This window comes from Echinops telfairi, unplaced genomic scaffold (assembly GCF_000313985.2).
Source record: "Echinops telfairi isolate 266 unplaced genomic scaffold, ASM31398v2 ScPeMD7_3;HRSCAF=10, whole genome shotgun sequence".
Lineage (NCBI taxonomy): Eukaryota > Metazoa > Chordata > Mammalia > Afrosoricida > Tenrecidae > Echinops > Echinops telfairi.
Window position 1 is genome coordinate 34,459,058 of NW_022103899.1, and position 13,075 is coordinate 34,472,132.

The following is a 13,075-nucleotide window of genomic DNA, read 5'->3' on the forward strand; positions in this document are numbered from 1 at the left end:
ACTGAAACCCAAATGAAGACTGAGCATGATAGTGGGACAAGAGGAAAGTCAAAGGAAAGAGAGGAAAGAGCTAGGAGGCAAAGGGCATTTATAGAGGACATCAAACATGGTCTAAATGGGAAGCCTGGGGTTCAGGCATTGGCTCTCCCTTTCCTTCTCCACCTTCCTCCCTCCCCCTGCACACCCCTTCTCCCTTCTCTGCCTCTTCTTTCCTCTTCCTGTGTCCAGCGGCATCTACAGGAATCAATACTTCACCATTAAATGGTGAGCCATGCTTAAATGCTTCCCAAATGTTCACAAATCAGTGAAAAGCTGAACTTGCCTAAAAGTGTTCAGAGCATTCCAGTGATTTTCTGAGACAAGCATAAGCCAAACCCCTTTGCCATCCAGTCAACTCTGACGCATCGTGACCCTACGGGGCAGAGCAGAACTGGGAGCAGACTGCTCCCCCTTTCTCCTGCAGAAGGCCAGGTGGATTTGAAGTGCCAACGTTTGGGTTAACAGACAAACATCCATCACTGCTCCCCCAGGGCTACACTGGAAGGGGCCCCAGGGAAGGAAAATGCCCTCTTTAGAGATCTGTTGTGGTAGAGTCTGGACTCAAAACTAGGCTTCTGGACTCAAGGTCGTTGCATCTTTTACTCGCTGTGATTTCCAAGTCGTTCCACGGGAAAGAGAAATGTGGCAAGAGCCAAGGAGATCGTTTATCAGGAGATGGAACCAGGTGACTCTTGCCCCAGAGATCTACATTCTAAAGAGTACAAATGAGAAACCATGTTAATCAGAAACACACAGGACTCTAGACTTCAGACCTGGTGCTGCTTACTGCCCCGACCCAGCCTTATGCAACGCACATCTGTCACGAACACAGTCTTCCAGCCAGAGAGGTGTTTTGTGACTCACACATTTGTGACTCGAATAAAGGATACCTGCATCTTCTTTGCTTTGATTTGCTTTAAAATGTATTATTTCACAACTAGCCCCTGAGCATACACCGCAGATCTCTTGTCAGCCAAAGTACCCAGAGGAAATTGTGGCTCTAAAAATGGAATTACTCAAGGAAGCAGGCAATCTATGGAGAAACCACAGGTCGCAAAAACTGTGCCTTGAGGAGGACATGAAGGCCACCCCTAGGAACAGGACAGACCATGTGACAGTGTAAAATGACCTGTGGAACCTATAAAACCTACACCTGTTACCTTTCAGACCACAAACTCCCTCCTCCTGAAAGGGCAGGGAGGCTCAAGCGGTCTCTGAGACAAGTCCTCAGCAAAGACACCCACAGCCACTAGGGACCTAACAGGGCAGTTGGAATTTGGATGGACTCACTGAGTTGTGCACAGGTTATTCCCGCGACATCCCAGATGCCCTTGCCGCAGACTCCATTTTTCATTCTCACACTCCTGCCTGGTCCGATGCTGTGCATGTAGCCACAAAAAAGAGCCCCTGCACCCCTCCCCGGAAAGAGCTCGGAAAAAGTAAAAAGACTCTGTCCAAACCAGAACCCTCGCCCCAAGAAACACATACCAATTCTTGGGGAAGACAGCCTGACAAACAGCATTGACATGGTAAGCCTGAAGGAACCCTGCTGCCTGGTGCCTGTGACGTCTCCCAGGCAGGTCTCTCTTCTTTAGTAAAGGCTTAATGTAACTTGGGCTTTCTAGTCTTTTGCCGGCGCCCATCTCAGAGAACACTATAAAATGAAGGAAATCTCTCTATGATTCTCTCTTACTGATAGCTCCAGCTCAGCCTCACCTTGCTTGTTGCAGACCTGGCAGACGAAGCAGCCCCATACACTTTAAAGACCTCCTCAATTGGGATAGTGTTCTGTTAAAAATCACAACAAAAACATCGGATCATATGACGACTTTTCTTTTACGAAAGATCATATAAAAATGGAAACAAAGCTAATCCATACGCAAATAGATGCTCCTTTCCTTACCATTAAGAGTCCAGCATAAGAAGATAAAATCATTGCTTCTCGTTCTCTGTGGTTTGGATATACAGGCCTCCCATGAAGTGGCATTTTCCTAAGGATGGAATACGAATAAATAAGAGTGGAAGATTGATTTCTGGTGGGATTTTTTCCTGATAGCTGCTAAGGTTGAGACAGTAACTATAAGTAATCTAATGACTGGGCTGTCCATTTAGTTCCAAAATCAACAGGACTGATCCGCCATGAGTAAATTCCCAATAATGGTGATGGATGTGGCCTGTTCTGTTGATGATGTTGTAGCTCTCAATATTGGCAACTGGACTGCTGATCGTTTTACCAACGAGTGTCCTTTCCCCATCTTGGGGCAATTTGCTTGGGGGAACTTCCAGACCCACTCTAAGTCTATATACTTCTAGGGAAGGAGGCAACTTCAATAAGTTCGAAGGATCAAGGCTATAACACAAGCTACATCAGTGCATTCCCTCGTCCACCCCCACCCCAGCCAAGTGAGAGCAAATAAAGCCATCATCACAGAACTCTGTCCCTTTGAAATCTATTCTGCCTTCACCTAAAGGTTGCCCTGGAATGGGCTGGAGCTGGAAGTGGGGCCCAGGAGGAGGAAAGAGAATTAAGAGGCAGATCCTGAGGCCATCCTTTGAGATTTAAACGGAGGCAGATGCCTCCCCTTCCACATAGAGGACCCAGATTCCATACCCCGTCAATGCAACACACGCTCGCCACCACCCGTCGGTCAGTTCAGGTTTGACTATCGCTATGATGACGTCAGACAGGTTTCCACAGAGCTTACAAATGAAGACAAACTACGAAGAAAGGCCTGGTAATCGGGTTATAAAAATGATCAGTGAAACTCTGTGGATGACCATGGTCTGATCCACCCCTGATCATGGGGGTGTTGCAAAACCAGGGAGTCATGTAGGGGTCGCCGTGAGTTAGAGGCCACCCCAACAGCACCCAACAACAGCTTCGGCAACGCAGACCTACTCCTGGGCCCTTCCGATACTGAGGCAATGAGGTCTTTCTGTTAGCTGGAGGGAGCTCAAGTTGGGTTTTCTGTAGCTAATAACCCAGTCAGATAGTACCAGATGTGCATTCTAAGATCATAGAACAGAACATACAACTGGCCTCTGGAGTGAGCTACTTGCTTGTGACCCACCGAGAGGATTGGTTAGCTGCTAATAACACACTTAGGGTACCCAGCAAGTCTTGTGTGAGATCCTAAGGAAGGGATTGGTCAGTTTTGCCATCCACTTAGGCTTAAAATGAGTCATCCCAGAGGCGTGGAAAGGGGAATCTCCTGAGGGTCAAGAAAGAAGAGTCTAGAGTGGAGTGCACCCTGTGGTCCAGACATCCCTGTGCTGCCCTCTTCCATCTAGGAGACACGGAGTAATGCCCCTGGAGATGGTGAGAAACAGAGGTGGCAGTAGACGCAGCACAAGGTAGAGGAATGGGCTTCTTGGCTCACAGAGTGAAAATCTCGTTGGGCAGGAGAAGGGCTGACTGAGTGAATGCCTTTGGGTAGGAGGAGTGCAGGGCATAGAGGGGTACCTCTCGCTGAAATGGGGAGAGGGGTGGAGCAAAGTTTGTCAGGCCCATGAAGCTAGAGTGGAGCACCTTGATATATTAATCTTTTTCTTTAATTCCCATTAAAAAGACAAACTAGTTCAACTCACACTTCCTCCCACTCCAGCCACGTTAAGTCTTCTGAGCGATCAAGCCATTGCAAGGCAACGTTGATGGCCAAGTCATAGTGAGCCTGGATGCAGGAAAGAAACGGGCAACAGAGCAGTTTTAGATGTGGGCCGAGCGCTCCCCTCACCCAATGACAACCGGCAGCTATGCGTAGCCTACGGTTTTGTTATCTCCAGGATGGGAAGACCACCCACTATGTCTGATAAGCTAATACTCAACCAGAGATACATAGGGCTCTTCGGGCCTTAAATTTATTTACCTCCCACTAGAGCAGGTAGAGGGAGGGAGTCCTTGTGGAACAGTGGATTAAGAGTCGGGCTGCTAACTACAAGGCTGGCAGTTCAAACCTACCAACTGTTCCCAGGGAGAAATATAAGGCCGTCAAGATTATAACCTTGGAAACCTTGGGGGGCAGGTCTACTCTGTCCCGTAGGGTGGCTGTAAGTCAGTATCAATTCCATGGCAATGGGTTTTGTTATTATTTAAAGCAAATGTGTGATTTCCATTGTCCAGAAAAGGGGGTCGGGGGAGTCAGATTACACAAAGCATTGTAAACTGAGAATCTGGGCTCAACTTGTCTCGTGTTCTTAGGCGAGAGATTGAGGCTCTCTAGGCCTCGGGTCCTTAATTCTTTACTAGAGAAAGGTGGCACAGAAAACAACAGGAATGAGCCAGAGACGGGGGTGCACAGACCACTCTTTACTTTCTCCACAGTTTTTCTGTAAGCCTCAACCCACTCCGGAAAGCAGAGTCTATGAGGAAATGGAACAAAAGTCATCACTGGAGGAAGAGGGTCTTGGAGAGGAGTTTCTGATTCTGAGTAGAATGTCAGATATAGAATGTCAGCTACAACCTTGCAGGGCACAGGGAAGTGTTGTGTGTACTTGCCAGGAGGGGCCGTAGATCCCTAGGGAGAATCCTGGGAGGAGGCCTTCTGGGCACTGGGCCTTGAAGGAGGCAGAGTGTTCGTGAGGGTGGAGAGCACATAACGGGTGGGGAGCAGAGACCTGGCAGCAGATCTGCTCGGCGCGCATTTGCAGGAGAATGCAGGGGACAGACTCGAATGTCCAGCCCCGTCTTGTTGCTGGGTGTCCTCAAGTCGATTCCTGCTCACAGTGATTCTTCAGGACAGGCTAGAACTGGCTGCCTGACTGCGGTCCCTAGGCTATATCATCTTTACAAAGGGAGTTGCCCAGGCCTTTCTTCCTCAGAGCTGCTGAGTGTGTAACCATTGACCACCAGGGCTCCTTCTTCCTGTTGCCATAGCATCACTACAGGGATACAGGCGGTGTGGACCACACTGGGGGACACTGTCAGAAGGACTGACACCAAATGACTGTCTGTAAAATATTTCTGCAGCGTTTCCGCCAGCATTAATTGTTATTTTTCAAAATTATCCTTGTTGTTCAATACCAGGAGCTCTGCTGGTGCTGGGGACACAAGCATTGGGCTGCTAATCACAGGTGGGTGGTTCAAATCCACTCGCCTGTCCTCAGGAGAAAAATGAGGCTGTCTGCTCCCATAAAGAGTTCCCAGTCTCAAGAAGCCTACATAGGGTTGCTAGACGTTAGAGCCGACTCAATGGCAGTAGGTTTGGTTGGGGTAGTTATAATAACATTTTTTTCGTAAGCCCAGCTGACATATATCAACATACACACAAGGCTAAAGCTCGATGCTAGTTTTTATCTTTTTAATCTTCTAATGCCTTGATTAGAGCTAATCTTTTTACCCAATCACAATATGCCTGCGACCCCTTGGTTTGGTTCCAAAGCACTATTGTTTACATGGCTACCAGAGTGTCTGTAGTCACTGACTCTGTCAACTTCCTGGTGTCTTAGCTACAACAGCGTGCTCATGAACCTTCAGGAACTGATGTCAGCACTTTTTTTGAAAATAAAGTTGTAATTAGAGGAAAGAAGGGAAAAAAAGTAAAGCAAGCCTTCTACTCAGTTACTAATCATGCTCTAATTCAATGTAGAAAGGTTTTCTACACTGATTTTGTTAGCATTCATATAGTGTAGGAAATATTAAACTTAGGCAATATATAAGTTTGTTTATCACCTATTATTTTCTGATTAAAATTAAAAATAAACCTGAATAAGGATTCTTTATGGTCAAAGATGGGACAAGGCCCAGGGGTGGGGTGGGGTGGTGGCCCCATAAGTTACTGCACTGGGTGACACTAACCCTAGTGATGCCAGTAACCAAACCCTTGACCATGAGTTAATTCTGACTCATAGTGGCCCTACAGGACAGAGTAGAACCACCCTGTAAGGTTTTCAAGGCTGTAAATCTATTTTTTTATAAATCATTTTGTTGGGGGCTCGTACAACTCTTATCACAATCTATACATCCATCCATTGTGTCAAGCACAGTTGTACATTTGTTTCCATCATCATTTTCAAAACATTCACTTTCTCCTTGAGCCCTTGGTACCAGCTCCTCATTTTTCCCCTCCCTCCTTCACAAACCCTTGATAATTTATAAACTATTATTATTCTGTCATGTCTTATACTGTCCGATGTCTCCCTTCACCCACTTTTCTGTTGTCTGTCCCCCAGGGAGGGGGTTATATGTAGATCCTTGTAATCGGTTCCCCTTTTCTACTCCACCTTCCCTCCACCCTCCGGTATCGTCTCTCTCACCACTGGCCCTGAGGGGTTCTCTGCCCCGGATTCCCTGTGTTTCCAGTTTCCATCTGTACCAGTGTACATCCTCTGGTCTAGCTGGTTTTGTACGGTAGAATTGGGATCATGATAGGGGGGGACGAAGCATTAAAGCACTAGAGGAAAGTTGTGTGCCAGGCTGTAAATCTTTGCTGAAGCAGACTGTCATGTCTTCTTTCCTGCAGACAGCTGATGGGTTTGAATGACCAACCTTTCAGTTAGCCTCTAAGTGCTTCATTGGGCCACCATGGCTGCCTTCCTAGTCTAGTGGCCACTCTTTCCTTGTAAACTCTTATTCAGTACGCATATTCATCAGTTACCTATCAAAATATTCCTTCACTGCCCCTCATCCTACCTCTCAAAAATAAAAATGATTGGTTTTGCTTGTGCATGTATGTGTGTGCTTGTAGAAGAGTTTTAAGGTTCCTACCTAACTCCGGCGTTTTCTGGAAACAACCTAGTCATTTATTCCAAGGGCTGAACAAGAATGAAGAGTGAACCAAGAAGGAAAAGAAAAATGTTTTTAGATGAGCCATGGTATGGGGGTGACTCGAAGGTTTGGGGTGCAGACCAGCAGTGTTGGTGATTCCCCTCTAAGGCTTATTAGAAATGCACACCCTAGGTCCCAAGGCAGACCCCCTGACCTAGAGCTACACTACAGTCAACCAAACCCCCTGCCCCAGAGCAGACCATCTGATCACTGTCCCAGGGAGAAGCTGGTGGGTTCCAATGGTTGACCTTGCAGCTGAAGCCCCTGGAACATTGTAACAAGTCCCCATGGCCAGTCCACAGCACCGTTCTCCTTGTTCTCTGTGCTGGATGCAATTTTGAAGGCCTGTGTTTAACTACGTATCCTACCCAAGGAGAGTTTTAAAAGACAGCCTGCCTTCCTAAACCTTCACTTCCTGAACATGAGAGAAAGAGGGCAGAGCCCTTCTTGCACATCATTGCAAGGACAGTTCATTTGAAACTCAAAAGGCACTGCCCTTGAGTCGATGCCAACTCAGAGCAACCCTCTAGGATAGGGTAGACCAGCCCCTGTGAGTTTCTGACCCCGTCTTTCAGCTGGTGGTTTCGAACTGTTGATCTTGCAGTTAGCAGCCCAATGGGTACAACACCACCAAGAGACGGTGTGAAGAAAGCTAAGGGTTTCATAATTTCTTTTGAGTTAGATCTTTCTTCCAGAATTTATTTAAAGGGAACATTGTATGGGTCTGAGTATCAACATGAATGGTAACACCAGCGGTTTCAGAATGGTGTTCTCTGCTCTGGCATCTCCCCTCTCAGGCAAGCAGGAAACAGAAGATTCTGCTTGAGGACCACATCTCTGTGGCTGCTCACTAAAACGTCACCAGTTTGGACTCCATGGGAGAACGATGGCGACTCTTCTTCTCTACGGGCTTACAGCCATGGAACGGCTAGGAGCCCTCACCTCTGTCCTGCAGGGTCACTATGGGCTGTGGGTCTTGCTGGCACACTGGTTAATGAGCTGAAAGGTTGGTGGTTCAACCCCACCAGCCCAGGAAAATATGACCGTCTGTACCATAAAGATTTCAAGCCAGAGAAGCTCTGAGGAACAGACCTACTCGGCCCTTCCTGGGTCTCTGTGAGTCGGAACCAAGTGGAGGGTGACGGGTTTGTGCAGCGTTTCATGTTGACTTCATTTTGCTTTTTAATCATTTCTCTCTTCGCATAAACAACGCCTGTGGATTGTATGTGCTGCTGCTCTTTTGCTTTCTGCTCACTAGGAGGGAGTGACCATGTGAACAATCCTCCCAGGAGGAGGAGAGGAGGAGAAGGGACCCTCCGAGGGGATCAAGGTTAATCTTGAAACCAGCTGTGCCTTGTACGATCCCGAATCAGTGGCATTCTGGGCAGGACCAGCTGCAGAGACAACAGACCGACCAGTGGCTACTCAAAGGGCAGAGGGGGGAGGAGGGGCCCAGGGCATTTGGAGGGCGGTCAGACAGTCCTGCGTGATGCTGGAATGGTAGACACGTGGCAGCATGCATTTGTCAGAACACATTCAAAACAAAACAAAAAAACCCTCACTGCTAGGGAGTCTCTTCGGACTCATGGCGGCCCGCTAGCACAGGGTGGACTTGCCCCATGTGGGTTTCCGAGACTGTCACTCTTTCCAGGACTAGAAAGCCCAGTCTTTCTCCCTCAGAGCAGCTGGTGGTTTCAAACTGCTGACTTGGCATTAGCAGCGCAATGCATAGTTACTACACGACCAAGCCTCCTCGCCGGAGCCCGTAGGCCTGTCTGATACAGACAGTGACCCTTGAAGGTAAACTGTGCGCTTGCATGATGGTCGTGCAGCAGCACGGGTTCATCGGTTGTACCCGATGCACCCCAGGGATGCAGGATCTGCGCAGCAAGAAATGTGGGAGAGCGGGGAGAAGGGTCACACAGGCTCCCTGCATAGACTTTCTCACCCAGATCCCCTGAAAACACACATAACGCACGTGTGACCTGCACCGGCAGGCCTGTCTTTACCAGATCGTCTAGAAAGGTGAGGTGCCTTCTTCCTTTGGGGTCAAATTCATTTTCCCGAAGTCTGATGCCAATATAATCTCCCCTTAAAAGCAAGAGAGCAGCATTGAAGCACAGGGAATGGCCGAGAGAGGCTCCGTCCGACCCCTGCCCATCTGCCGACCGCACACAGGAGAAGTCACCGGCGACTCTGGTCTCCGAGTTGGTATCTCATTGCCATTTACGTGCTGATTCTGCAACATTGCCGGTTAAAAAACTGTCCGAGTAACAATTAATTTACATGACATTTATGTAAAAATTAAATTCAGATAGAAAGGCAGGGAGCATGACAAATTCACCCACAGAAAAACATGTCACAAAACCTGAAAGATTGAGGCCCGTCTTTTTAAAATCAAGATTCTCTGGCTGCCCTTGTTAAACTCAGGCAGAATGTCCAAAGTTGATAAGTATGGGTACATAGTATTCCATAAATAGAGATGTGTTCTTTTCCCTAAGGCTTCTCCCACCAGAATGCAAATCCTCTCAGGAAGAACTAGGCAGGAAACTAGCTGAGTAATGCCACTTGGGTGTAGATAACAGATCCTGCGCTTCCAGAGCAAAACCCAAACTCACTACCATTGAGCGGAGGGTGACTGACAGCAACCCTCTAAGACAGGGTAGAACTGCCCTGTGGGTTCTGAGACTACCTCTTGACATGAGTAGAAAGCCTTGTGAGTTTCTAATAGGAGTCTCGGCATGAAGATCCCGAGAAGAGACAGAAAGGGAGGCTGTCTGGGGAACACCGGGCCGAGGGACTGGGTTCAGGGAAGAAGACACTGGGTCTACGAGTTGGTCTCAGCAAACCTCACAAAGTTTCCCAAGGCCAGTTCTGGTTGCTCGGCTGTCTGCCACACGGGGACACCTGGGACTACTTACTGTGCGGGAGATGTCCTTCGCTGGCTTCTAGAAGCTTGTCTTGGAGCCATTGTGCTTTTCTAGATTGTTAAGAATTCTCGAGGCTTTGCTTTGACATGCCAAGATGCTTTCTTTGAAATTCCAAGATGCTAGGTGCATTATGTATATTAAAAAGCAAATATACTTATACTCCTTTTGACATTTCATTCTTTGGGTGAGATGTGTGTCGGAGTTGTCACTCCAGATTGTAGTTTGTCCTCTTTGTTGGAAAAGGCTTCAAAACATTCGTGGAAAACTTCCGTTAACTTTTAATTCCATTTCCCACAAACTTTGGGAAGCCCCTTTGCTTTTGTTCCCAAACACATAAATGCAAATCTATGCACATTCCTATATAGCTGATTCCAACAATTCTTAATCGCTTATTAAAAGATTATTATTTTGGTACACAGAAGAGAGATGTTTGGTGGAGTCTTTAGTGTGAGACTTTTGAATAATTGTCTACTGTTGGTCTACCTGCCCCAAACCAAAACCAAACTCACTGCCATCAAATGATTCTCAACTCAGCAGCCCTTTAGGACAGAGTAGAACTGCCCCTGCCCCTTGGGTTTCTGAGACTTTTAAGACTTCACAAGAGTAGACAGTCTCATCTTTCTCCCTCGGAAAGGCTGGTGACTTCAAACCACTGACCTTCTGGTTAGTACCTAGATGCATAACGTACTACACTACTCGAGTGAAATTGAAGATAATCTTTTCTTTCTTTCTTTCTTTCTTTCTGTGTGTGGTTTGTGGATTTCTTTTTCTTTTCTTTTTTTTGGTTACACAATCTTTTTTTTTTTGTAGTCATTTTATTGGGGGCTCGTACACCACTTATCACAATCCATACATGCATCCTTTGTGTCAAGCACATTTGTACATTTGTTGCTATCGTCATTCTCAAAATGGTTTGTGGTTTTCAGCAACCTTTTTGCTAAGTCAAAGAAAAGTTGATCGCTGGAGGTAAAAAAAATCCCATGGATAAACTTGGTATCTTCTTTGTTAAAAAAATTATTATAGATCGCAAAAAAAGGAGATGAATGATTTAGTCAGCACAACAAATAATAAATAGGACGAAGCTGCCATTCAAATGCAGGGCCCATGGGCACATTTCAACCCTTTTCCACGAGAAGCCTGCCCAGCTGTGGCCCCTTCTGACCGGGGAGACCTGCAACATGCACACAGCTAGCAGAAACAACCTCTGGAGGGCTGCAGGGCGCAGCATTCCGCTTTGCATCACAGATGAGGCCTCTGGGAGGAGAGGAGGTCAGGCCATCTGCGCTTCTCCTATTGTCCAGGTATAGAGGGCTCCCCCCACCTGCCCCCACTGCTCACCACCAAGCCCCCTGTAAATGCACATTCATGTACCTACTCAATGCCAAACAGAATCAAGGAAAACGAGTCTCAATCGTACTTACAGGATTTTTTTCACTTCCTTTTTCAGGAGTCTTCTCTCCATGATTAAAGGCTTATCCAATTAAAGCAGGTGCTTGCAGTTTACACCGCACCTGAAATCAGTCGAGAAGACTGGCCTCTCTAAGCCTAGAATTACAGCAGCAAATCAGAGAGAATGGAGTTAGGGACGGTATCATTGCAAATACCAGTCATGGAGTCCTGGGCTCTGGAAGGGATCCGAGAGAGTGCGCCGGGCTCAGGCTCTTCTGTCCAGTTGGCTCCAAGTCAGAGAGTTGTTGGGAGGTCAGCGTGTCATATCTAGTGATTACCTGGCCTCCTTTATTCATTCACACTTTCCTGGAATATGTTGACTTACATTTGTATAAACCTGCAAGTAAGACAGGCAATAGCTAATAGAATAGTTGATGAGACTCTTTGATTAAAACCATCCAAACACAAACAGCCTGTGATCTAAATTTGTTTGAGTGTCTCTGCACATTCTGCAATAGTGACCATATGAGTCTATCTTGCTACTGCAGCTCACAACAGGTTTCTATAGAACCCACCTATACTTTCCTGTGGCCAGGAGGTCTTTGAAAGACCATTTGGCTGTGGCAAGTAGGAGACTGTGCGTGTCCTGTAGCCCCTATGCCAACATTGAACCAGAAATTGTAGTTCAGGCCATGGAATCAAAGTGGAACCCAAATCCCAAAAAGAAGTGTACAAAGGCATTAATTACTCCTGAATTCGGTACCCAGGAAGAGGTATGCCTGGGAAATAGACTATGGCTGTAATTTTTTAATTTCTCAAAAAGAGATTTGAGAAATATGACCAAATATGACCCTTGCTGATTCAGGGCTGATGAGACGGTGAATGCACATCCCGTTACCCTGTGTATTTGTGAAGTTGTGCATGTGCATTTAGATCATGATTCTAAGGACGATTGGGAAAAAGCCTTTAGCTCTGAATAAGCAGAGAAGAGACAGGACACCATGCATTTAAATGACTGTCATTAGGGTAATTTGATTCCTTAAGAAGCTTCTTCCTGCTGCTACATCTGCTGCAGGCTTCTGGGACGTGGTAGGATCTAGATAAGATGGAAAGGGGAAAGAGAGTAGGAGCACTGCGTAGGAAATGCAGGAACTGCTCAAGACAATCACACTGTCACTGCTCTCCACTGGAGCGTCGATTGCAGGAGATGCTACCAGCCAGAGGTGGGAGCATGCCTGGAAGAAGGACACACTGGATGCAGGGAAGCCAGAAGCAGGTCCGCTCTACCCTTGACTGGTGGGCCTTTGATCCAGCTGCTGACTCTTCCACAACCCAGTTTCCAATGTCATCAGTAAAAAGGCGGTACTTGGCTGCTAACCTCAAATCTGTTGGTTCAAACCCACCCAGAAAGATCTAGCTACGTGAAGATTTAGGCCTATAAAACCCTGTAGGGCAGGTTTCCTCGGTTATATAAGGTGGCTATGGATCAGAATGGACTTTAATGACCCGCAACAAGAATAAGTTAACAATGCCAAGGACATCTTTCACCTTAATATTCTGTAACAATAAAGTCTAACAAGGGAGCTCTGGTGGGGTAGTGGTTACACATTGGGCTGCGATCCACATGGTCAGCAGTTTGAAACCACCAGCAGCTCCAGGGGACTGGCCTTTCTACTCCCATAAAGCTGCAGTCTTGGAATCTCAAGGCGGGGTTGTTATGAGTCAGTATTCACTCGATTCAATGGCAGTGAGTTTGGTTTGGCTTATAAAGAATAACGTGGATTATCCTTCTTATAACTCAATGATTTGGGGAAAGGTTTTAGGTAGACTATATGGTCTACCTTAACTGAATGCCTTAAGAGGGAATGGGCTCAAATACTCAACTCTGTCTCATGATTGGCCTGTGGGTGTCAGAGTAGAACTACGTTCTATCTATGGGGTTTCCAATGACCAA

At 46.8% G+C, this 13,075-nt stretch overlaps 1 protein-coding gene across 2 annotated transcripts in view; it reads right to left on the reverse strand.

Annotated features, from left to right (window-relative positions):
* CUNH2orf80 (chromosome unknown C2orf80 homolog) overlaps window positions 1–11,247 on the reverse strand; it is a 23,627-nt gene extending 12,380 nt beyond the window's left edge. The window contains exons 1-5 of one of the 2 annotated variants that reach the window (XM_045296039.1): window positions 11,154–11,247; window positions 8,812–8,893; window positions 3,628–3,710; window positions 1,943–2,030; window positions 1,756–1,827 (exon numbers count right to left, since the gene is read on the reverse strand). In XM_045296039.1, coding sequence (XP_045151974.1) covers window positions 1,756–1,827; window positions 1,943–2,030; window positions 3,628–3,710; window positions 8,812–8,893; window positions 11,154–11,194 — 366 coding nt within the window. In that variant the 5' untranslated portion in view covers window positions 11,195–11,247. The remainder of the gene's footprint in view (window positions 1–1,755; window positions 1,828–1,942; window positions 2,031–3,627; window positions 3,711–8,811; window positions 8,894–11,153) is intronic. The other variant, XM_045296040.1, reaches the window with a different exon arrangement.
* Window positions 11,248–13,075: the final 1,828 nt, after the last annotated feature.